The 26815-nt window shown below is 46.3% G+C and overlaps 1 protein-coding gene across 1 annotated transcript; it reads right to left on the reverse strand.

The window, feature by feature from the left end:
• Nucleotides 1-796: 796 nt before the first annotated feature.
• On the reverse strand, nt 797-26307 carry bltp3b (bridge-like lipid transfer protein family member 3B). Its single transcript, XM_053414602.1, has 24 exons — nt 25915-26307; nt 17878-18040; nt 15960-15998; nt 14832-14923; nt 14406-14595; nt 14187-14327; nt 13558-13725; nt 13083-13263; nt 12812-12895; nt 12399-12560; nt 11854-11969; nt 11610-11751; nt 10934-11127; nt 10095-10841; nt 8773-9434; nt 8140-8223; nt 7343-7491; nt 6933-7078; nt 6681-6831; nt 6148-6189; nt 3660-3919; nt 3265-3373; nt 2917-3050; nt 797-2716 (listed from the first exon to the last, which is right to left on the reverse strand). The coding sequence occupies exons 1-24, from the start codon at nt 25956-25958 to the stop codon at nt 2588-2590; spliced, it is 4329 nt and encodes a 1442-aa protein (XP_053270577.1). The 5' UTR covers nt 25959-26307; the 3' UTR covers nt 797-2587.
• Nucleotides 26308-26815: the final 508 nt, after the last annotated feature.

The raw sequence follows: 26815 nt of genomic DNA on the forward strand, positions 1-26815 counted from the left end.
GCACTATTATTTTAACAATAAGTAAGTCAATATTTCATTATGCCTTTTCAATGAGATCATGGATAATCATGTTATGTAGTAGTGTTTTTTGCTGTACATTAACCTTATTGAAAAAGTTGCTGACGATCCCGGTGACCTGAGATTCTGTTCTCTGAACAACACACAACTTGATCCCCCGCTCTTACACCAGATTTCCCACAATCCAGCTGTGCTCGGTGCTGTCAGACTCTCCTACATCCCCTCCTGTCCTGCACATTCACACACACACACACACTATATACATGTACGTGCACATGCTTTGCTTATATAAACGCTGCTGCACTGTGACACAGTCGTCATCACAGAAGCATTAATGTTCAGTGTGTAAACAGTCTTTCCAGCGGCAGAGCAGAACTTTTCTCTCACACACACACACACACACTCACTATGACTCACTGTGCACAACTCCTGCTGTAAAATGTCATGACCATTTATGTGCACAAAGTCCACACACTCTCCTGCAGCTCACAGAGTGCACTTACATTTAAAGACGCTTTAATCTGCAACACACACTTTTACATTCTTACTAATTCATGAAGGAAGTTTGCATGTACTGAATTAGAGAGTTGGTCAATCTAATGTTTTGTTTGTTGATCAGTAAACAAGATGGTGCCAAAACTGCATCAGTCCAAGAGAAACTACACAAACTTGCATGGATTTGATGAACCAGTCGGCTTTATTCTCAAAGTGAACATGTCTGGTTCTAATAATCTATGATCACATTTGATTTAGAGGAAAGAAGAAGAAACAGCCAAAGTTAAAACCTTTAATTTCATTCTTTTATTTTCAGTGTTTCAGCAGCTTTGACAGACAAAATACAATTTATTTGTTTCTCTTTGTCTTTTTCTTCCTCCACAGGCTTCCAGTTAGGAGGAGGAAGAGGAGGAGGAAGAGGAGGGCTGTGATGAACGGAGGAAACATGAAGGGGAAAAAAAATCTTTCCTTCTCCACGAACAAGTCTTCCCGTACGGTCGAGTTAAAATCCTCTCGTCAAAACGTTTGTGCGCAGAACAAGTCGTGAACCAGAATTGGTAAAGAACAGAAAATGGACTAAAAGCTCCGGTTGTGAGAGTTTCACATGTAAACTGATGGATGCACTGGTTCTAACACTTTGAGTTTTTTATCATCTTTTGTGCAGATAGAAAAAAAAAAAGTAAATTCTAGTCATTATTTCTAACTATCATCGACTTTTGGCCGAAGACGTCACGTCAGCACGAAGCGTGAACAGCAGCAGACACGTTCATATTCATTATTAATATTAGGAATTAACATAAAGACACACACACACGTCGTCAGTCACCTTCAATGTGCCTTTATTTACGCCTCTTTTTTTTTCTTCCACCAAGTAAAACACGTGGTCGACTTCATAAACTGTGAATAAAGCGTCTCCTCCCACTGTTTAGAAAATATTCCAGATATGAACGCTGCCATCTTGTGCCGATGTGCAGCCGTGGAGCCTGACATGACAGAACCCGTCCTCGTCCCATCTGCTAACATGGAGAAGGCGGGAGTTGTACCAGAGGGAGAAACGGGCCAGTGGCTCCACTTAAGCTGCCGTGTCCGCCATCTTTATTTACAGTCTACGTGTGACTGTTCTTGAACTGCTCTCCGCTGTCGGCTCGTCTCTCACAGTTCTGATTGTTGCGTTTACAGTGCCTCCGTTTTTTTTTTTAAAAGTGCTCCGTAAGGTTTCGTGGCTATTTACACGTAGAAAAATAGGAGGATGGACGCGGCCGAGTGGGGGGGGCGAGAACTGACAGAGAGAAATTCACCATCTTATAGTAATGAAATGCTTGTTTTCCGGCTGATACACACAGACACACACATTCAAGTGAAACACTGCATCGCCATTCAAAGGTCTGTAGAAAATTCCTATACAATATACACTGTACACACTCGGAGGACGAGTGAGAGCGCGTCTCGTCCCCTCGGAATATGAAAGCGCTAAAACACGAGTTTCATTTGAGCGCAGTGCAAAATTATTTTTTGGAGACATTCCTCTGAAGATTCGACATTCAGTGTTGCTTAACACACACACACACACAAACACACACACATACATCTAAATAAAGCTTGTCTACGATTAGCTGTGATTTATTTATTTATTTTTTGCTCCGTTTTAACTTAGACGACAGACGTGTGGGGGGGGCTTCCTGTAGGCACAACCCCAGATTCAGGTCCTTGTCCTTTTTCTTTCTTCTTTCACACACACACGAACACAAACTCACACAACAAACACACACACACACAGTCCGACTAAATGTCATTCCTCCGGTTTCCACTCTCCGAACCTCCACAGTCCAAAGTGGAGAACATCAAACAGACAACAAGCGAGTAAAACTGTGTATTCTTGAGTCTTCCCACAGACTCTGCATTGCTTTATGGAGGAATTATTTTAGAAGTCTAAAGTCACACGGAGGCTCAATTGACAAATAAGCGCTTGGAGGGAGCCGCGTTCCCTTTTTCTTGACTTGTTCATGTTGCCTTGAATCATTCTGCCGACCGTGTGGGTCTCCTCTGCCGCGGTAGACGAGGACAGAGCCGGGACCTAGCTGCTGTTGACTTTGAGGTTCTTCATGCGGTGAACCAGCGAGTCCTTCTCCATCTGCGCCTCGGCCAGCGCCATCTTGGCTCGCGACAGCTCCACCTTCAAGCACTCGTTCTCGTCCGTCAGCATCTGGAAACAAACCAGGAAGAAGGCGCCGTGGAGATGAGTCAGTGTTTGTGTGTGTTAGCAGCATGAAAGTCAAATAAACTAGACGGTCACACATCTCTTCGACCTAAACAGACATCATTGAACCAGTTTTGGTCCTAACCCGTGGTCGGGTGGCGTTCCCATACTTTACCCCCACAGAACTCCTTTGTTTTGTCTCTCACCTTTTCCCTGGTGGATGGAGGAGGGCTGGGGGGCGGAGCTTGGGTTTGCGAAGCCTTTGATGCGCTGCAGGCGCCGTCCACAGCCAGAGGGACCCCGCCCTCTTTTCTGGGTTTGGCCTCCGCTGCTCCGTCCACTGAGAGGGGGGGGGGAGGGGGGGAGAATAACAGGAGGGAAATTGTAGATGTGAAGGAGCCGAATGGGAATTTAGAAGAATTTCTTAGGAGCATGTTGTGTAACTGCTGTGAATCAGCCCTGAGGTGGAAGTATCTGCCAGAAAAGAATGTGTGTGTGTGTGTGTGTGTGTGTGTGAGTGTGAGTGTGTGTGTGTGTGTGTCTGGGCTGCTCACCTCCTATAGAGAAAGAACCATCGTCTCTCCTGTGTATGATGAGACTGTCCACGTGTAGGGTGATGGGCGAGGGCTCGGGGTCGGAGGGATTGTCTCGGGGGCCCTCATCCTGAAAGACATTAAGTAAATGTTAGTTTTAATGTGCGGGTAAAGACGACGGAAAGAGAGAGAGTGAGAGTTTCCACATCAGCTCCACAGCAAATCCATCCACCCGTGATGGAACCCAAGAGCCGAGGCAGAAAGGTCTTTTCTCTGTCATTAAACATTCAGTTCAAATCCAAATTCCAATTACGGCCCGATTCTAAATGTTTAACTTGGTTTAAGGAGCTGCTGTAAAAGATGGCAGTGAGTTATGACCCTTATTACAGGGGACTGAAACCAGCCCAGATCCTCACCTTTAGGTTTATATGAGTGTTCCTGACGCTGATCTCCATGGGCAGCACCTGCGGCGCAGAGTCGTCCTCCAGAAAGTGCGCCAGGTTGCGCATGGTGGACATCAGGAAGCTGGCCTGGTATCCGTTGAGACGCAGCTGCAGGAAGCCGTTGCGCTCGGCCAGCGGGGAGTGGGCGGCGGCGCAGGGCCCGCTCTCCAGGCGAGCCTGCACCTCCGGGCTGTGACCGCAGCCGAGGGACGCCGAGCCGAACTCGCCACCACCTGTGAGGGGAGAGAGAGGCTGTTAGCGTTAGCTCGAGCTTCAGCGGCTGTGGAGCGAGCGATGGTTCGGCTCAGAGACGTTTACACCGGATGTTAAAATACACCCGATAAGAGAAGAGGATTTCTCATATCATAAACCATATCAATTATAATATAAAAATAATAATATTCCTCATCCAGCATTTTTAAATGAGACAATTGAATTTAACTGTATAATAAAAAAAGGATGATGCTGTATGCATAGTGATAAGTCAAGAGCAAGGTTATGTTTTCCAGATGTTACAATTTGTGAATCTACAGCTTGATTTTGTGTAAATGTGCTCATTTAAAACAAGGGTGCATGTTAAGACCAGGTTTAAACAAGGTTAAAGTGAGAGAAGGGATGAAAAAAGAAAGTGAGCTGGGAAAAAAAGAGAAGCAGGAAGGAATGAGGTAAAAAGGTGGATGGAGGGAGAGTGAGATTCTGTTCAATCCCACCGGCTCCTTTCACTGCAGCCATGTTTAATCATCTCCGAGGACGAGGGATTAGCGGGTTCGGTGGAAACTCCCACCTAAGAGTTGAGGATTCAAAGTGAGGATTTAACCACCGAATCATTTTATTTTTCTTCCTTTTGTGAATTAGACATTTCTCAAAATTCTGCTTGGAGAAGTTGTGAAAGACGCGACAGGGAACAAGTCGAGTAAAGTGTTTAATCTGTGAATGACCTGAATTTGACTCTCGGTGCCGCACAATGTGATGACGCAGTTTTTTGTTCTTGAAGAAAAGAGGCAGAAAAGGTGAGAGAGTGGGGAGAGAGAATACAGACGGGAGGTGATGAGAGACGAGGAGGTGAGATGTCAAACCTTAGAGGAAGGTAAGTAACCTCTTTTGTCACTTTACACACAAATATTAACTCTACTTCCGCAAGCAAACGAGTACAGGCACAAGTTTTTAATACACAAGAGATGACGAGCTGCGATAGAAACACTCAGCGAGGCATGAACATGGACACTTGAAGAATTTTTTTTTTCATTATGGCGAGTAGAGCATCACATGTTCTCTCTGAAGGAAAGTCAGGAGAGGGTTAATGACAGAGTGAAAGACATTCACCAAGTCAAACACACACAATCCTGTCAGGTAAAATTATACATTCTCTCTCAATCCTGAGCTGCTGGGATGGAATGAAAATGGAGAGAGAGATAGAGAGAGGGAAAAAAGAAGAGATGGGAGTGGGTGAGGTGAAAGAAAGAGAGAGATAGAGAGAGGGAGGGAGGGAGGGAGGGAGCCAGCCGCCACAGGACTGAGGAGCTGAGATAAGACGGGTAGGAGGGAGAGAAGATGGCCTAGAGTGGGGGAGCGAGGAAGGGGAAGGAAAGGTGGAGAGAGGAAGAGGAGAGGGGAGGTTTAAATGACAGAGGATTAGCAGGAAGATGGAGTAGGAGCGGACGGGAGGAGTAAAGAGGAAAGGTGGAGGAGGAAGGAAGAGGGGAGGAGGAGGGGTTGCTCTTGTGAGATAGGAGGAGGAGGAGGAGGAGGAGGAGGAGGAGGAGGAGGAAGGTAGTCAGGGGGAAAATCTGGCGTTTCTCTCATTGCCTGAATCATTGGACTGAAACTGCAAAGTCTGCTGCAGTGGAGAGATGAGGGAGGCAGAGGGGAGAGAGAGGGGGGAGGAGATAGAGAGAGGGGGGAGGAGATAGAGAGAGAGAGGAAGAGAGGGGGAGAAACAAAAATGGCAAATTACGCCGGGAGGAGAGGAGGAAGATTAGGGGTTAATATAGACTGCACAGATAGTTGCAGTTAATTTGAATCTGGCTCTCCCTCTCTCTCTCTCACACTCACACACTCTTAAAGGTTGTGGGCCTAATGTTGCAAATAATGGGACCCACTCACTCCATTACTGTCAAATTTACCCTCACATAAACACACCCTGCTGCTGGAAAATGATACACACACACACACAGACACACACACAGACACACACACGGCTGCTTCATGCGATCACTTGGATTGCAACCCACTGAGTCTATGTGCATCTGCAGAGCATGCTGTCGAGCTAGAGTCCCCAGTCTGAAAATGAGATATGACAAGGAAAAAGCGCCCACACACACTGTTAACACACAAACCGTTCACACACACACACATACACAAACACAGGACACAGACACACACTGTTCACAGTGGGCAGGAAAAGACGCGCTGAGGCAAACATGCACGTTAAGTCACAGCTTGTGAGTGACACAGCAGTTACCTTGGCTGCTTTGAGCAGGTATTGGTACTGAACCCACCATACCTGTGGGGAGTTATGGCAAGGTAAACAACAAGGAGGAGGGGGTGGCTCTGTTAGTGTGTAAATATGTGTGCGTGTGTGTCTGTGTGTGTGTGTGTGAGGTAGAGGAGGGGATTCCAACTTGAGCTGCGACCATAGACTCAATATAAAGATGGACGACACATCTCCACTTCCTCCATTTCGCAGTAATGATGAAACCTGACAGTTGACGCACACGACGCTCGAAGTCTATACAATAGTTATCGTACCTTTTATAAATTCAGTGTGTTGATGACTGTTTGTTGTTAGAATATTGTCCTTGGCACGCAATTTTAAACTGTGAGTCCAAGCAGCCTTACAAAAACAGATATTATATCCGTATGACATATCATATCACATATGTTTCATGCTCAGTCCTGTAGAGTTTAAGTGTGTGTGTGTGTGTGTGTGTGTGTGTGTGTGTGTGTGTGTGTGTGTGTGTGTGTGTGTGTGTGTGTGTGTGGACGACTTCTTACCCAGGCTGCGGTTGCTGAGGTACTGTCTGAGGCTGACGTTCCCCAGCTGGCTCGGTATCACCTGTCCCACCTCCAGAGCCACGGCCGTGCTCTCGCCCACCGCCTCCATGCCCACACACACCGACCGCACCTTCAGCACCAGCACCGACACCTGGAGGAAGATGACAGGCGACATGATCAGCCGCTTGTTCTCTATTTCCCTCAGTTGATTTAGATAAATACACTTCTTTCCGGGGGAGGGTCACATCTTACTATATCTTTGATGGGCTCGTCGATGCTCTGGGAGGTGGCGCTGACCGTGTCGGGGGACACGCCCCCCTCCTGCTCCTGGCTGAACGCAGCCTCTGTGGCGCTCTGCTCACTGACGCCGTCCTTGAAGCCCGACATGGACACGTCGTCTACACACGGAGACATGAAAAATATGACGACTCACACAAACAAGCACACAGGGGACAATAGCTTTTATACAGCCTCAAGCTTTTTGAATTCATGCACTGAGTATAGCCTATAAGCACAATACTGCCACCGTCTGGTCAAAACAGCTGCCTGCAGGTACACAGACAGGACTTGTTCCCTTTAAAGACTTTTTTGTTTGTACCATCTTCTACGTAGAGACCCTGAATAAATAACGATTAGTTGTCATTAGTGTGTGTTTGCTCCACCTCTCTCCAGCAGGCTGTACGCGTCTCCGTCCTCCATCTGGTAGCTGTCAATGGAGATGTTGTCCAGCGACTGCAGGGAAGGGCTCTTCTTCATGTTCTTGTAGGACACTGAGAAACTGGACTGAGAGCGATCGCGCATCAAACGACCGCTACAGCAAAAACACACACACACGCATAGAGAGGAGATTAAATACCTTCCAGGGAAACGTCACCATGCATGCTATAGATTTTAAATTACATTTAAAAGACATAGATCGCAAAAAAGACAGAGATTAATATAAAAACAAGTGTTTTGCTTCCGTTTCCCCACATCTGATATGAGATGTATTTTTGATGCAGTCACTGAGCCGGGACTTGTGAGAGGCGACTGCACAGAAAGCTGACAGGGCTTACTCAACAAGTCATGAATTAAATATCGCTCCTCTCCTTTGCGTGCTGTTGTTTAAGGCCGTGTAAGAACCAAGTGGGCCTCCGTCCCGAGCACCAGAAATGATCCCAGGCACAATCATGACTTACAAAATCAAAGCAGCTCCCAAAAGGCAGCGACTGAAACAAAAAGAGCTTCTAGTGGCATCTCTACCTTCATCACGAGGCGGTGGTTGGACGCTGAACACAGAAAACTCAACACACAGACACACACCAGGGTTTCATGCACACATGCAAATGCATGCCCACAGGGGATTCACACAGGCACGTTTGAACAATCACTGGGAACAAGGACACAAACACACACACACATACATATGCACCCATACACACTGTCACTATCACAGCTAGTCACAGATCCAGGGCCTTACATGTTGGAAATGGAATAAAGGGAGGTGGATCTGCTGGAGTTTGAAGAGCTGAGGAGATTAGAAACCAAAGACAAACTTCCTTTCCTTGGTAGAGAGAGAACACACACACACACGCGCAAACACACACACACACACACACACACACACACACACACACACACACACACACACACACACACACACACACAGCTCGCATTGGATCAAAGCAGCGTTCAAGAGGCAGAAAAGGAAGTGGATGAGTTGAAAGATGACAACATGTATGGTGCTGACAGGCAAGAGATGAGTAGAACACACAGAGAAAGACATGGCAGCTTCAGAGCAGCCAACACACAAACTGTCAGAGACACGTGAGGTCGGGGACACACATGAGGGGGTTCAACACACAGAGCTTGTGTTCAGGAATAGACAGATTCAGTTAGAGAGGTATTCATCAAGTAGGCGATATTTTAAGGGCTCCATAATGATCATTAAGAAAATAATTTGCTACTTTTATCTATTTTATATAGCCGCAAATCAAATGTTTTTCTTTTAAATCCGTCGCTGACCTTGTGTCCAGCACTGACAATGTTTATATTTTATTTAGTGTGGTATCAGTTCAGCTCAGGACATTTCGGGGACATTTTAGAGACAAACCTGGAACTCGACTGAGGCATCTTAGCAGCTGCGGCTTTGTCTTTGTCGCTCCAGTCTTTGCTGCCAATCGGGTCTGACAGAGGATCACTTGTGTGGGATTTTGAGTCCAGTCCAACCCCCGTTCCGTCTCCCACAGTCAACCCATCCACTGGCACCTCACCCCCTCCTTCTGAACTCCGCCTCTTAGCTGAAGTCCTCTCCTCCAGTGAGTCTTGGTGATTTGAGTCTGGGGGCATAGCGGTCATGGAGGTGGGGACGAGGGGGGCAGGACCCTGTGTGGCCGCGCTCTCTGAGCCTTCACCACATAGCAGCTGGTCTACAGTGCATGTCCCTTTGGCTCCTCCTCCATCAGACCCCGCCGCCTCTCCCGCATCGCTGCCTGGCTCCAGAGTTCCTCGGCTCTCTGATGGCGAGAGCTCCGGCACCATGGGAGACCGTGAACCTTCGGGCTGGGCGACGGGCTTCAGGAGCAGGGACACCTCGGCGCTCTTCAGCAGGAGGCCCAGGCAGACGGTGAAGGGCTGGTGGTCGGCCGGACACTGAGACAGGTCTTTGCGTTCCTTCTTGGAGCCCATCGCCTCCAGGTCCTGCTGCAGCGTCTGCTGCAGGGCCTTGATGCTGCGCTGCAGCTGCATCAGGAACACATACTGCCGGTGGCTCACCTGCAAACACACACATACCAAAACACCAAAGTGAATATATAATGACATAATGGGTGATCTGTGGGCAATCAAGCCCACAGATCACCAAGGGAAGAAGAAACTGCAACAGTCCTGCTCTTGACTTATCACTATGCATACAGCATCAAATCCATTTAGCTATTGGGGATTATCACAAATTTAAAGATAAAACAGATGAAACAGAGCAGTACCACCGAAGATAGTGGGAGGCATGGTAGCTGATAGTTCAAGTGAGACGACCATGGAAGGAAGAAATGTCAACATCATGCAATAACACTCCACTTGTGATCTCAGGGCGGAATTTCTTCCCCTTACAGACGTTTCTCGGCCAAGTGCCAACACCAGAAAGTACATTAACTTGAGAGTAGATCATTTAGTTCATCATTTTGGCCTTAGAGCGAATTAATGACAGCATGAATTTTTATTATCGACAGCTGCCGTAATCTGCTGCAGGCAATAACTGTCTTTTCAACCCTGGGAAAGTGCCAACAAAAAATGACAAGCCTGCCGCCTCAACATTTTGTACATTATTCTTCACGACGAGCAAGGAAGGAAACCCGAGAGCTCAGAAAACATAAGGGTTGTTAATGTGTGTGACCTTGTTTTGATATGAATTCCTTTTTTAAAGGATGACAAACATACCTGAGCACTTAAATGCTTCTGCACTTGCACCAACACATGAACGTCTGCGTCTTTACTTGATGTTGATGAAGAGGAGGAAGGCAGACTTTCCAATGAGAGGGGCTTATGGAGTCCGTTACTGGGGGGCGGTGCAGCATCAACGCTGTGAGACGCTGCTGCTGCTGCAGCTTCAGTGCTGTAATACTCCTTCAGTAGGCGTTTCCTCTGCTGGCGTGCAACAGCTTCTACGGATGTACTCGGGGACAGACCTGATCCAGCAGCACTTCTCAGCCTCTCCTGGTGCTGGATGACCTTCGCCGGCTGACACGCCCACACCGTGAGGGGGAAGGAGTCCACAAAGGGCTGCGGCCTCCCCTTGCCCCCCCGGGTGCCCTCATAGTCCACCCAGAACTGGGCGAAGTGCAGCGCCCAAAAGTCTGTGGCGGCCGGCATCTTGAGGGAGTTTGTGCCCATCGTCGGAACCACCAGGCCCCGGTAGATATCGTGGAGCTTGGTGTCTTGTTCGTGGGCGTGAAGCTGGAAGACAGGATGGAGGAGGGGCAGGGAGGAAGAGGAGCGAGGGAATGAGGAGAAAGACGAAGAGAAGTAAGGCTCCTCTTCGAAGGACTGCAGCAGGGCCTCGAGCTGCGAGCGGGTGCAGTTGGCCGGGTGCCGGGTGTTAGTGGCCACCATCTCTGAAGTCTGAATGGAGATGGAGCGAGGCAGGTCCGGAGGAGAGGAGGCGTCTCGGTCCGTGGGGATCACCAGCTGATGGGAAGCACAAACCAAGTATCAGGGGTTAATACCATGAGGTAAAGGTCAGAGATGAATAAAGATCACACGTGTGCCGTCGTCTTCACCTTGAGCATGAGGCCGTCGACCTTGATGTCAACATGCTCTTCAGGTTTCTGCGAGTCGCTGAGCTTGTAAATCTCCATGAACTGCTCCAGACTCTGCCTGAGGTCGAGGGCGAAGAGGTTGATCCAAACCAGGCTGCGAGGATCCAGGACCAGCTGCAGGGCGTTCAGCTGGGCATACAGGTTGGGACACGGGACTGGAGGAGCAGGAGGAAGGGAGCAGAGGTGGAGGAGAGATTGCATTAATTCGTCTTTAAGCAAACAGCAGGGGGCAGGATAAGACATTTGCTGTGTTTGATATTTGGTGGGGGGGGAAGCCTGGTGTAGATCACTGAATAATTAATCAGAGAAGAAATCTTTTAAATGTTCAACCAATGTTTCCTAATGGAGAGAATTTGTGAGAAATCCATAATATGAATTAATTGGGTGATCCCTCATTCCAAGCACTGAGTGCAATTCAGAAAAATCAATGTCCTCAGGCACACAGGACCTGACGCAGCCGGATGAACGAGCTGGATTGATCCTAAAAGGGAGGTGAGAAAGAGAGGAGGCGCTGGCAGTGTAGAAAACCAGCTTTTTACACAGCTCGTGAATTACTAATCAAGATTAACTGTTCTTATACAAGACGCTGCGTTCGTGATTTCACTGTAGCTAGGGGGTTAAAACACAGAAGTCATACTGGGGTAGTCTTTTCCATCAGGGTAGTAGTACTCTGTGAATTCGGCGTGGATGGCTGGCATCTCTGGGGGAAGGTACAAGGACTTCTTATTACAGGAAATCATGGTTTTGGGGCTGGAGCGACGTTGGTCGGCCGTCGACACCTGCAACACAAATAGATAGAGTTGGTAAAGGAGAGAGGAGATGTATTAGTCTCAGAGACTGTGTATTTGAAGCTTTGTACGACTGAGGACGTCTGTGGTGACCTGATAGATGCTGAAGTCAGCCACCCTTAGAACGATGGAGCTGGACATGAGCTGGGTCTTGGAGGTTTGTGTGGGAGGAGGACTGAAGGAACTGCTGGAGCAGGTGCTTATTTTACCTGAAGAAGAAGAAAGAAAGCAATGGATGAGAAGAAAGGGAGAAAGAGAGGGGTGTAAAAATGAAAAAAGAAAAACCAAGAAGGAGACAAACAGATCGACCACTCAGTTCTCCGATAGCAAGCCACTGGGCCTGGAAAAAAAGGTGTGCATCACCACACAAGTCTGTGCGCACACACACCGCGGTACCTGGCTCTAGGCACCAGCAGCACTGGGCTGGAGGCTGTGTGTGCGGGCTCCACTCTAGGAGTCCTTCATCTGCCTCCCTAAGCCCTACTCCTCCTCCTCCTGATCTCTCCTGACTTCCTAGAGGCCCATAAACATCGTCCCTAAGGGACACTGGAGGACAGAAAACCCACATAAATGCTGGTGTGGTGCAGCGTGTCCACTAAAAAACGCACACCTACAACAAGCTGAGGAAAAACTCTTACCATGCTGTGGGGAACCATGAGCCGGGGCCGAGCCTGGCTGGTCTCGAACTGCACTCTTTAACATCTCCACGTTGGACTTGAACTCGTCAAGAAGGTTCCGTGCCCAGACCTCCCTGGCCTTAGTGGCTTCGCTGTAGTGCATCCAGTGGGCACAACTTTCCCCTGGGGAGGTTGGAGAGTGGGGAAATGGGTGGTTAGTAGCTGGACGTCCGATACAGTCAGAAACACCAGATGAAAATATGACTTTACTCTTTTAAGCTGTGGAAAAATCTTAATATCCTTCAAATCATTTCAGTTAGGAGAGGCTGGTTATTAAACTGCTGGATGTGACACAACAGACGGTAAGGATGCATTGCAGTAAATAGGTTGCAGTGTTTCATGGTGAGCTGTTATTGGCCTTGATTAATTCATACCTGCTCTGTGGAGAGGGTAGTAGTCCAGAGTGATGGAGCTGAAGGAAAGCTGCATGGCCCCTCCTGTTATCCTCTTGTTAGGCACTGCACAGGGGAAGGAGAAGCAGAAAAACTAACTTGACAAAACTGCATCAAAGATTGGTTTCATTAATGTCTGTGGTGAAAAGAAATTTGAATTAAAAACAAGGACTTATGTTGTAGAAAAAAATGTGTGGCAGTGAAGTTCTTCTTCTAAGACTTCTCTGGGGCTGACAGTATGTGTGTATGGTACCTTTGTCCTTTGCATGGATGTCATCACAGATGTGCAGGTCCAGATGTGTGATCTGGAGGTGGTGGGACGTCTCACACACATCGTAGGCGCTGAACAGCTTGGCCATGGTGGCGCCCTGGTCTGCAGCTGTGGACGCCTGCTGGGTTCGCACCTGCTGGGCTGTGGGCGGCACTGATGACGCCTGGTGAACCAAGATGCATATACATCAAATAATATTTACACAGAGTTTACAGCCAATCCGGTTCAAAGTAACAACTGGTTCAGGCAGTACTCCATCCATCCAGCAGATGGCGTGTCAGACCAAATTACAAAAACAGAGTGCAGGAAATTGGATGTGAATCTTTGTGGGATGTGAATGTAGCAGAGAGCAAACAGAGAGAGTTTGTAGTTGGTAAAGATTTTCTCTGGAGCCTCATCTACATGTGGATGGAGTCCATATCTCTGTTATCCCCTCAGTGATGCTGTGTACAAGTACCTGCTCCTCTGTGGCCATGCTCTTCCTCTGCTGGGCGGACTTCTCCATGGCCTCGCTGAGGGACTTGGCGTACTGCACCATGGCTTTGAGCTGGGAGTCGGTCAGCACCCAGAGCAGGTCGTCCAGGATCAGAATCAGCTTGGAGGCCACCACGTTACAGTCCTTGATCTGTGTGAGACAGACGCCATGGTGTTAACATTCATTATGCAGGTGTGGTCAGCTGGAGAGCTTCATTTAACGTCCTGTGGCATTGTTAGTTAAATTATATAACTCTACATATACAAATACAGCACTTGAGTTAACGTTAAGCTGTTACTGCACCAACAGCATTTATTTAGAGAGAAAAGGTTTTTGTGAGTAAAACCTTGGTTCAGCAGTTAACTTCAGCCTTAAGAAACAAATGGTGTTAAATATCTTCAAACAACAAATAAAAGCTGCATTATATAAAATATTCAACACATGCATTAGTTGTTATTTTGTTTAAGTAAACACTATACGTGTGATGAATGATCCTGCGAGTTCAAACAGAGGGATTATTGTTCACAGCAGACCACAGGATGTTTGTGTTTTAACTCTGGTTCATCAAATCTCGTGAAGTGAAAATGTCTGAATCTGTGTTTGTCTCTGACCCGTCGCTTGAGGGTGACTCGGATCTTGGACTGGTTGGTGATGAGGCGGATGGGGGCGCTCAGCATCTCGTGCTCGGTGCTCTGGATGGCGTCCGCCTCGATGCGGATCATCTGCCAGCTTATCTCCTTAAATGTCAGGATCTGGACAGAGCAGGCAGGATTCCATTTAGAAAACATGACGACCTCATAGTCTTTACTCAGATATCTAAATATACCGACCTCTCCCCTCTGAGGGTCCTGGATGCGGGTGAACCGCAGGTCGCCGATGCTCCAGCTGGTGTTGACGCTGCAGACCTGCAGCTGCGAGAGCTCAAAGGAGGCGTTGAAGGCCTTGGCACTGATCCGGATCACTATGGAGTTGATGGAAAGAGATATCCCCTCCACCACCTTCTCAGCGAAGCCATATTCACTGTAACACACAGGTGGACATGAGTGGAGGGAAGTGAGGTAAACAAGAAGAGCGTAGCAACAAATGGAAAGCAACGTATTGTGAGCCATTATCAGGATCAAACTTAAATCAGTCACATTTCATTATCTAGATATCTAGTTATATCCCAAACCCCTTAAACCCTTTTTGAGTGCATAAAAATACAGCAACAACTTAAATGGATGAAACTTGTGTAAAAAAACAATCATGGCGCTAACCTCTGTCCGGATGCGGTAGCTATGGGAGACGGGCCATTGGGGGGACGAGGTTCATCACAGGTGCTCATCTCCATCACCACTTTATCCAGGGTCTGAAACAGGAGGCGAGACACAGGTTCATTGATGAGTCTTTTTATCGATGTACATTCCACCTTAGTACAGTTGACTCTCCTGAAGAACAATCTGTGTTATCACAAACACTCTGTTGTATATTTCCTTGCCATCGTTGGAGGTGTGACTCCTTTGTGTTCACAGATAGAGAATTCAACTAAGAGCCCTTCAAGACAATGCTCTCGTATAATGTGGTCCTGATAATCATTATATATAATGTGATAGTTTTCAAATAATGTTGTGAAAACACCAGGTACGGGACGATTATATCAAGACTGAGACTTGTGGACCACACACCACGCTTTGCTGAGACGAGGGTTGGAAAAAGTGGCGTACGTTTCATTCTGTTGTTGTTGGTTTCCACCAGTGTGTGCTGGGACTCGCAGCTACCTGGGGACTGGGACCAGCCTGGCGGCCTGTCAACCTAACACCTGCGCCCCGCTCAGCGAGGCGGCTGCCACGAGGGAGAAGCTGGCAGCAGTGACGCTGACGGAGAGCAAGCTTGAGCAAAAATCTCTGCTTAATCCTGCAGAAAATGGCCAACGTCTAAGCACCAGCTTCTAACTCCTATAAAACCCAGGCTGAGGAGCTCTGGAAGAGAAAACTAGGCTCGGGACAAAACAGTGTCTACAACAACTCTGGACAGCCCAAGTCAGTGGTGTTACTCTTCTTCTTTGCAGTTGGATGTGGGGCCCCTCCAAGTCCTTGCCGGAGGCTGGAGACGGCCTGTTTGTGAAGCGAGAGTCAAACCGGGTGCTGTCATGACGATGACATGTTCAGTGGATTTCCCTCTCTTCACTTTGTGATAAACTGCATCATGTATCATGTGATGGACCATAAGTAAATTATGGAAGCATATCTTTAGGTTAATCTATCCTATACACTGTAAAACACAAATTAGTTTAATTTTACTAATTTAACTTATCTATTTGTAAATTGAATTAGGAGAGATTAAATGTCAATAAATTTAAAAGAAAAAACTTTCCTTTTTAATTATCTGTTCTAGGTCAAACTTACCAAAGAGATGGGATGTGTCTTCAACTTTGTCCATGGTATCTGTAATCAAATGAGAACAGCGGTTCAGCTTTTCGGCCTTGTGATATTCTTATCGTCCTTTGTTCCTTTTCCAAAATAACAAAATAAATTACCAGTCAATCTGACATACAAATTAAATTATATGCAACTGAACTGCACCAAATTGAATCAAGTCAAAACAGGAGGAAAGGCAGCTCAGAGAGGAAGGAGTAAAAAGAAGAGTGGAACCTCAACATGCAGCCTCTTGATTCACGTCTGTGTCATATCATATAGGAAAAGAGATTAAACTTTCATGTTGACTTTCAGTTATTTTACACAGACGGCCTCGTTCTGTGAGACATCAAAAATCAAAAGGTGAGAAACGGTGTTGGATCTGCTGCACTAATAGAATTAGACACATTTCATTCACATGAGTTGTAGAAATACTGTGAGGTGCCAGTAGGGGGTGTAAACTCATGTCTGTCACTTATTTATTGCAGTGTGTGTTTATTTATGAGTGTGTGTATAACTACAGGAGCCTCACCTGCTGCTACAGAATTGATTTTGTAAACTTTATTCAATCTATATCAATCAATGGAGCCACTTTCCTTTACGATCAACCTGAGCGTCAGTCGTTTAAAGTGAAGAGGAGAGAGGGTTTACTGGAACAGGAAGATGACATGGAGATCTAACAAGAGAGGAAGTGAGATACACATCTGTGACCTCTTCTCACTCTCTCTTTTTACCAGTTTACCAGTAAACAGGGAAATACAGGCGCTGACACAGGTTTCCATTCAACGGCTCCACTGTTCAACAGAAATCTGACACCCTGAACACTTTCTGTAAATGATTACAGCTGCAACACTGCATAACAAAATAAACCTGGTTAAGATAATAGTCTGAACGGGAAGCTGCCATTTGAAAAGCATTCTCTGATTATCCTAACATGAATAATGTATTTGTCAGATTAAGGAATAATCAAATTAAGACGGTTAATAAGCCACTCTAAGAAAGATGGCAAACACAGTTGATAAAGTAGTTTAAGAGCCGAGTAGTGCAGGAAGGTAGTGAGGAGGAAAAGAAGAGGTGGAAGGTTGGACCTGGGTCTGAAAGAAAATTCCAGTCATAATGGAAACTGTGCAGCTCCATTCACTGTTTCCAGGGTGTGTCAGTCTGCCCATTCACATGACTGACGACCATGACTACCATCAGGGGCACCACACAGCTCCAGCAGAGAGAGGGTGTGCATTACAACTTAGACTCAATGGTTGTTAATAAGTGTGTCGACTTTACTCCGACCTGATTCATGTGCCTGTCTGTACCGAAACAGAAGAGATAGTGTTCTCCTGGTTTCAGGCCGGAAGAAAAACCACATAAATCAGTTGTGCATGCAAACTTGAATGTCAATCAGCAGTATCTGTCTTATCTGTGTACTTTGACAATAGCAATAAGGAAAGTGACAAAGTCTAATTTAGAGAGTTTACAACTTCAAGCAATAAAGTCTGAAAACCCAGAGGCTGTTTTGTTGCATAAACTTGAAAAAGAAGATTCTAATGTCTGTTTAACTGCAAAAACTTAAATAGAAAACAACAATAAGCTTGTTTACAGAAGGTTGAGGACGATTGCCCAGAATATTTTCTTGGCTCTGAGCAGTTTCAAGGAAGATAGTGATAGTGATTCAATCCAAATTGTGTGTGACAGAAATATCACTGAGTATATGGGTGCTGTATGGATATGTGTGTAAATGGGTGAATGTGACCTGTACAGTCAGGTGTGTTCAATTCAGTCCTTTTACCACAACCCTCCATTAAAACCACATGTTTTTGCCCTTCAGTTTTATTTACAGTTCAGAAGAGAGACTGTAAAATGTCAAACTGTTCCTTTAAGATGCACAAACTGTCTCAAGGACCGTGTCCCTCACCCGAATGGCGGCCTTGTTGCACTCCACGCGGTTGATAGCCAGCCAGGTGGGCAGGTCTAGCAGGCTCTGAAGAACCTCCTCGTCCAGCTCCAGGTTGGTGAGCTGGCCCTCCCCCTTCAGCGTGCTGAGGTTGATCTTGTCCGGCGACAGGTTCTTAGCAAACCTGTGAGACAGAGATGAGAAGAGCAGCATGTGAGAATATTTATAGAAGCACGATCTTGGCAAAGCGACCGGGCGACGAAAAACAAACCGCAACTGTTTCCTCTTAATCCCCAAAAGTAATTTTCCTACAAGACAAGCCCAAGAATTTCAGACTAAATCAGAGTTAATTAAATTTCAAGAACAAAACCCACTTCTTTTAATAGAACACTCAAAAATAAACCTGTATTTAAGGGTTGACAATCAACTCAGCTACAGGAATGGAAATAAATAATCAATTAAACTGAAACCAGAGCAGTGTGAGGCTTTGTTAACTACACACGTTTGCTTTGTTTCCAGCATTACAGCTTAATCTGATAAAGATATGGAGGAGAAAGGATCAAGTTACAGAGGGTTTACTAATGAAAACACTTCATCTAAATTGCACAAAAGGTATAACAATCTTTAATTAAGCTATAAACCAAAATTTATCTTTATAATCTCAGCGTCTTGAGGAAACATTTGTGTATATATGAAGTGATTGTGTTTGTTTGGGCTGTTTGCTCTTTAGCTTGAGTAAACAGACTCCATGTCCCTGACAGTGTTTACCGCAGCCATTCACTGTTTGATTATTGGTTAATAGTTAGCAGAGGGCTCAGATCCTGAATGGTTTATTGACCCGTTCATCTCCACACAGCAGTTTAAGGAAATCTCGTAAAACATGGACAGCATTGATTTCACATTCTCTGGCTGTCAAGAGCGACGCGCCTTCAACTAAGTGATGAACAAAGGTCAAGTTCAGATATTCGTGCACCATCTCCTGCTGCACATCCAGTTATTTAACCAAAATGGTGGCAAATTCACTCTCCTTAAAACACACAGTGCGGCAGAGCTCTGCTAATCTCTCACAGGCACACGGTGCCAGATCCGAGTTTCACAACTAACAAAGATCAGTGACCTGCTTATCGAGGCCTTGACATCCAGACAACAGGATGGAGCCTCAGTGTTTGAACTTCCCTTCTGACTTGGATGCACACTGCGGTGAATGTTAATGCAAATGACTGAACAATGGCACAAGGTATCATTTGAAATCAATATCAGCGGGAGTACACAACCTGTTTTACCGCACTGATAACATAACAATGCTGCTTTTGTTTTCCCTGAAGCCCGCTGCACTAGTTCCTCACTCACATATCACAATGTCTTTAATACTGTATGAAAACTATGAAAGGAATGTTTCATCATGACGGGAGAATGGAAATCACGACAATAATGTATAGCAATCGTTTCAGTGCAGGGGGGAACCTGGCAAATAACTAAATGTCGACAGAGTCAAAGTGTGATAAAGACAAACAGTGTATAGATGAATCAAGAACATGTAACATTTCATATAGCGGCAGAGAGTTTCTGTCCTATATGAACTTTGACATAGATTGTGTGAATGAAGAAAAGCAACACGGAGCTCCACATGAGGAGATGGAGAGAAGTTCACTCTCTCAGAGTTAAAAGCTGTCTCTCAGTTCAGGGGCTGCATCCTTCAGATCGCTCGGTCTAGGAAGGCGGGGCCTCCTAATTTTCTATTTGCACCACCAGCTTGCCCGGCTCTCTAACCGTTGCATCATCAGCTACTTAAAGCAGCGGAAGCCTCAAGCACGGCTAGCTCATTAGCTTCATCCCCGCGTGCAATGCATCCTGGGATAGGTTGGCCCAAGAAGGATCCATCCATGGGATACTTTGTGTGAAATGCACCATAAGACCAAGTTTTGCTAAAAACCTGAGTTGGCAGCCGACTGTGACTGACTTGGATATTGTACCCGACAAAGAGACTGAAACTGATGGAGCTTGGTTGTGTCGTTGTTCGATGCCTGAACGAGGCGCGGACCGACACCGGCCTTTTGAATTATTCAGACTGTCTTTCCACTCAACACCTTCTCCTGACCGTGTTGAATTCTTCCCTAATTCAACTTCCCTGTGAACTATTCAGCGGTGGCAGCACAAATGAATTTGATGTGCACTTGTCCTCACAAGTGACACACACACAGTTAGTTAGTGTGTTTCTCTGGGTTGGATGTTGTCGCTGGAGTTTCTCAGCCGTGTGACCAGTGAAATATTCATCCCCACTGCTGATCAAGTATCAGCCAGCTCGCCAGCTAACTTCACCCGCCCACTCGCTCCTTATCTGCTTCCTCTCCTCCTTCTCCAAACTCATAAATAAGCCAAACCTTTGATCAAGTAATATGTTGTTAATCAGCTGTCTAATATGAAAGCTTCTAACGGGAAGTAAGCAAAGTTACACAGACAGGTAGCTGACGTCTGAAGTGTGAGAACAGCAGCAAGAGGCGGAGGGTATTTAGTTCACACTCGGTCATCCATCTCTTTGATTTCTCCTCTCAAGACTTCAGCCATTATTCCAGTCAGCAAGGCCGAGCTCACCAGACCAAAACAGGCCCATAAAGAGATTAGGAGCAGCCACTGGCCGGGTCTACCCGCCTGTCAAACACTAAATTAACCTCTCAACATTCCTCTTTACATAATCTAGTTTTACCCCCGCCATCTTCTTTCTTAAGTGAGAAACTGCAAGGTTAGAGGCATTTCTTTTAAAATAATCTCCACAGGCACATGTTTTATATTTTAAATGTCACGACAAGGCAGTTTTTTCTTGTAGCCCAGCACAATACGAGCTGAGCAGAGTGAATCCTCCGCACTCGTCTGTGAAAGGACAACCAGAGTCTCCGAGCTTATTCCAGCTCTGATGATGCATTCAATGGCGCAGCCTGATGACATCAGTTGCCAGAAGGAGCGGCGGCTGAGGGCAGATGGCCAGAGTGACTCAGTCAAACCAGCTTGTTTTAGCAACCGACGCTGTGGCAACATAAAGAGAGAAAGAAGACAAGAGAAAGAGACAGACAGGAAGAACGGGACACGGACAAATATAAAAATAAAAAGCAAGAAAGTATTCTTGGGAAACTGTCCTTGAAATTAGAAATGTGGTTATCCAGGGGAAAAAGTGATCTGGGATGTTTCCACATTCTTTCCTGCCAGGGCTCATTTGACCGAGCGGGAGACTTGGCTCGACTACATGAACAGAGACTGACATTTAAACGAGCCTCTAAATCCCTCACTGGTCCATTCAGGGTCAACAACAGACTGTAATGAGTCCGGAGGAACGGCCCGACAACTCGTCTGGATAAAGTGAAACAGCCACTGAAGCTCACAGGACAGTAGTGAGAAGATGATCCAGTCAATCACAGAATCCTGTTTACAGGGTGGCAGTGGGTTCTTTCTTGGCCAGTGTGAGAGCCATGCACCAGGTTTTGTGTAAATCCATTCTATAGTTTTTGCTTCACAAACAAACCAACAGACTAACGGACATCCCGGTGAATACATCATCTCACTTATATTTTATAACGGCTCAGGTTGATCAGATGTTATCTATTATCATGACTTTAAAGAGTATTTTTATTGGCCTGTCAGAGATGCTAAGTTGTCTGCTCCCTTCCTCGGCTGCTGCTGGAGGACTGAGGCTCTGCTGTGCTCAGAGGCCGACTGCCCACACTGTGGGTGAGCTGGCAAATCCAATGGAAAACTTATAAATAACATGTTTCCACATTCGAGAACCTTTTCATAATGATCTGTTGGTGTTGTCTAGGCTCTTTTAATATCTAGATGAAATAATATAAATATGAGGAATCAACCATTTAATGAATTTATATTAGAAATATTTTCTTGTTTTATGATCCACCGCAAGTTTACACTTCTGTCACAGCTATTTGCTCAGTGTGAAAATATATGTTGATGAAAAATAAATTACATTGTGCAACCCGAACAAAACCGTTATTAAAAACGCCTCAAACTTATTATCAAGAGGGAGGACTTACTTTCCAGCCGGCATACACAAAACCCCTCTACACACAAATCAACATGTGGACAACAATTCAGAAAGACACAATCAGTCTGTCAGAGTCTAGTGAGTTTGTGTTGGCAGCAAAAGGCCCGAGAGTCCTGCAATATTTATGACCCTGAGGAAACGGTGAAAAGGTTAGAGTCGAAAAAACAGAACAATCCAAGAACCCCTGGTTACCAGCAGCAGAGGACGCCAAGCCCTGGAGGGCCAGGGTCCAAATGTCGCCCTCTCACACATTCACTACACACACACACACAAATACTTCACAGCTACGCAGCGATTAGACACCCACAGCAAGGCGCCCAGTCATGACTCATGCCATTATAGCCTTCCCACCAACGGCTCGCAGTAACGCTGAGAATAGTGGAGATTGTCACGATTAATGCATCATCATCATCACGCAGCCTCAGCAGGATGGAAAGAGTCGGGTTCCTGATCGCAGACACAACAGCAGGATCGGACCCATCACTCCCCCTGGACCCATCACTCCCACTGTGACGTGCACTAAAACTCCACTGGTGAAGAGACGTGTGCCATACACTCGACAGCTCATTCATATGATACCCATTTACTTATTACAGCACATAATATTATGGGTGTTGTCTAATTCCTTTTAATATATGAAATAATGTCATAATGAGAAATCATCCTTTTATTGTAAAACCCAACTTTAATAAAGATGAATAATTTAAACCATGAACATTACAAAGCTGCAAAGCTGCTTTCAGACAGAAGGAATTTGGTCCAGACATTTTCTGGAGATCAGCTTTTTACATATGAAGACAAAGCAGGAGATAGTGGAGGTAGAACACGACGTATGAATTGTGCTTTCCCAGACATTTTCCTGCTGACTTCTCACATGGGCCCACTCTGACATTATCAAGATATTTTACTAAGGAGCTGACGGGAGAAGTTCCAGAAAGTGTCTGGAACAACTGACTCTGATATCTGAGTTCTCAAATACAGCCCCTCTGGAAAACTTCAGGAGATTTGAATGAAAGAAGCTTCAGGGTAAAAATGATTCCATAAACTGTCTCCTCTTCTTCACATTCAGCAGGAATATGCTTTACTTAAGCCATCAGGTCAATTCTCATATAGAGCTCTGGTTTAAACCCGTCACATACCAGCCAGACTGTAAGAAGCCTAATCTTCAGGGCTGTGAACTCTTTCCATTATAGGAGAAAGTGATAATCTTTTCATACTAAGGGCCCACTCAGTTTAAGTCTTCTAATGCCTTTGTTTAATGCACAAACAAGCAAATCTCTCTCTGCTGTTCCAACTCTCTGCATTCCCCTGGGACTCCATGTGAATTATACTGCCGACAATTAGCAAGAGAGTGGGGGTCATGTGTCACTAATAAGCTGCAGGGAATGGAAGGACGGGACGGGACAGGGACAAATGAAAAACAAATCATTCAAACAAAAGTTGAAAGGAAAGACGGAAACGATAATGACAGACTTCAGGAAGGAAAGCAGCGTTTCCTCTGCTCTTATAGACCCGTCATTCACATAACGTATAATTCTCATTCTTCAGTTCCCGACCTGCTCGCTCCACGACGCTGCTCTGTAGCCGAGTCTGACCGTTCTCTTCAGATGCACGAGATCGATTCTACTTTTCTGGAACAAAGCAAAGAGAATGTGACTGGGCACGACAGGCTGTGCTTAGCTGTTACTCCATCCATCTGAGTTTCTGTGAGTGTCACTGTGTGTAATAGGATATTCCACCGTCTGGCTCTGCACCAGGGGCTCGTCGATGATCTAAATGTGTGTGTGTAATAGTGTAACGCACACACAAACACACACACCTCATCATCATCATCTCACCCCCGGGGGCTGCCTGAGTTCGACAAAACACTTCATCAATACCCTCTCACGTTAGAAAAACACACAACATACACACGCCGACAACTCGGGGACGTCGTGTCACATTCACAAACTCATCGTGTCACATGAAAAATGCCCCCCCCCCTCAACTCGTGTAATATGTAAGACACGCATCATTGCACTTGTCTTGGCCAGAGGAGGAACAGCCATAACTGACGTCTGAGTCAATGAACTGTAAAGACGTGGTGCCGCTGCCGCCTCAGCGAGACGAGACCGTCCTGGTCGCAGAGGACATCGAGGAGACGGGTGTCCTCTGCAACAGCTCAGCACGGAGGCTACGCTGACATGTTGACACCCACAACATAACCTGTAGCTGTGTAAACAAACCTACAGTGTTGTGTGAGTAATCGAGCGAGAAGTGCAAAACTATTCCTGGCTGGTGCTGAGGAAGCAAAACGACCAAATCCAGCCAGAATCATCCAAAACATAACGATGATAACAATAATAATAGTGGACCGTTTATTTACACACTGGAGCGAACGAGATGATGATGCTGCCTCTGACACCCGCATCTCTACCATGACATCACTACTAAGAAAGGTGCAGGATTGGACGACTGCCGGACGGGCGAAGCACCAATCAGGACGTCACACAGTGGATCAGATGTCGAGTCCAAAAGGATGGATGACATCACTACTCCTCTGGTCGCTTCCTGTCAGCAGTGATGCTAATGCTATAGAGGCAGAAGCACTCAACACACACAGAGAGCAGCAGGACAACGAAGGGCACGACACACAATAGGTTGTGTGTTGCTGGCGACGCAAAGCTCAGCTGTGACAATGTGTGTGTGTGTGTGTGTGTGTGTGTGTGTATGTGAAGGAAAGACAACCCACAAACATTAAGGAATCAACCACCTAGTGAAAAATGACCCCCGATTCATTCGTCAGGCACAATGACCTCTGTGCTCTGCAGAAACCAGTTTACCTGTATACTGGTGAGCTTCAAAGTCCAAGTCATCACTGACATGAAACCTGATCTACACCATCACCTCCTTCATCATTCAAGACACTCGGAGGACTCGGGTTTAACGTGTGAATGGGCTCTGTAATGGTGTCGTTATTAGCGATTTCCAGTTCTCCCACTGGAATGAAACAGGAAAGAGGTGCTGCTGAAAGTCCACTGAGGGACAGTGGAAAAGAATGAATAATGCATGTGAAGCAGACAGAGCTGAATGCTGCACCCAGGTCAATAATAATAATAATAAAAATAATAAAAAAAGAAACAGAGCATGTGACAGGATAATAAAACTGATCCAGAACCAATGATTTGAAAAAAAATAAAGAAATGTAAGCGGTTTTATTTCTTTCTGTTTTATTGCTTCTTCGCTTTATGTGCAGTGCCCTTGACATTCTGCTGTAGCACAATAATGAATCCTGATTTGGATCGATACACTTCATCCACCTTTATATCCATAAAACTGTACAGCTTTAAAAAAAAAAGTGACATTAAATGGGTTGAGTTAAGAGAGAGAGGAGTGAAGGGCCTGAAGTTCCTGCTGGGGGGGGGGGGGGGGGGTTCATGTGGAGGATGCATGATCTCTAATAAAGCGAAGGCAAGTGTCGAGGAGGCCGGGTAGTGGAGGTTTGAACCCCGGTGTAAACAAACCTGCACCCCGCTGGATCGCCCTTTGCACCAGCCCCCCTCCACTCCACTCCACTCAAAGTCAAATTTGCGTCTGTAACGTGTCGGTGATGTTTGTTTGAAGTGAGTTTAAAAGGCCGGAGGGTGATTTGCATCTATGTAGAAGCTGAGATTGTTGATTTTAAACAATCTGGCTCAACCAGTCGATTCTCGCTCAACCTGCCGCGGCAAGTGTCGAGAGATTAGCCGCGAGCTACCTAGCTAGCTAACCCCCCTCCCTCCCCTGGACTTAGCAGGGCTAGCCGGTCTAGCGGGGTGGCCACGTCCCGGGGTCGAGGCGGGGTTAACACCCGCTGAAACCACAACTGACAGTCGGTCACACAGCAGGGGGTGAGGGCTCCACGGGCTGCACCGCCGAGCGGAAGCGTCCCCACCCACGTCCAGTGAGGAATAAACGATGTTTTTCGCCCGTTTAGCGGAGGTGTCAGCTAACGAGCGGTGGAGGCTTCGTGTCTGTTGACGCTAACTGACCTGGACAGATGCTTCAGGATCTGCTTCTTGATGAGTCCAGCCATGGTCCGAGCGGATCCGGGGTCCGAGCCCCCCCGCGGCCGGGTGTCTGTCTGTTTGACGGCTGTCCCGCTAGCTGGTTAGCCGCTAACTGTTCTCCTCCACTCGAGGCGCAAACGCTCAAACTGCGCTCCCGGCGTCGGGCTTCATCTGGGCTGTGCTCCCGCCTCGTTCTCCGGGGGATGGAATAGGCGGCGGGGGGCGGGGAGACGGCATCACACCCAGACGACGAATGCCGACGTTAGGTCGTTTCACGTGGAGTCACTGGTCACTGGCTCCGGGACGCTCCGGTTCTTCACCGTGGTGTCTCACAGAAAAGCCCCGGACTGATGCACCGAGGAGCGGCGTCTGTTGTCACGGCGTCCGGGAGGAGCGTCATGCTGCCTTCACGGTCCGCTCGGACACCGCGACACTTTACTACCCAGCCAAAGTTTGGGTTAAATTACAGGAATTATTCATAATTTAGTCATTTAGTTTTTTTGTTATTATGCATGCTCTGCCCCCAGAATAAACCATTGATGCTATTTCTGGATTAAAGTTGATATTACTGAAGTGTTGGTATCAAACATGTTTAGACTTTTAAGAACATAAAACCATTAAGAAAGGTGACTTATAATAACCTGGCCGTGATCTGCCCATTACAGACAGGTGCTATAATAACGTAATGGAAATAAATTACAATTAACAACCATTCATTTATAGCATACAATAGTTTTTAATTATTGTGGTTGTACATCTACATGGTGGCTTTGGCTTCATGTTGTGTCTTACCCTCATCTCACCAAAAAACGCTCCTTTAGCGACATCTAGTGTCTGAACTAAGAATATAACCGTGCATCTATATTTATTGTAAAATTTTTGT

The sequence above is a fragment of the Pleuronectes platessa genome, chromosome 22 (assembly GCF_947347685.1).
Source record: "Pleuronectes platessa chromosome 22, fPlePla1.1, whole genome shotgun sequence".
NCBI classification, from domain to species: Eukaryota; Metazoa; Chordata; class Actinopteri; order Pleuronectiformes; family Pleuronectidae; genus Pleuronectes; species Pleuronectes platessa.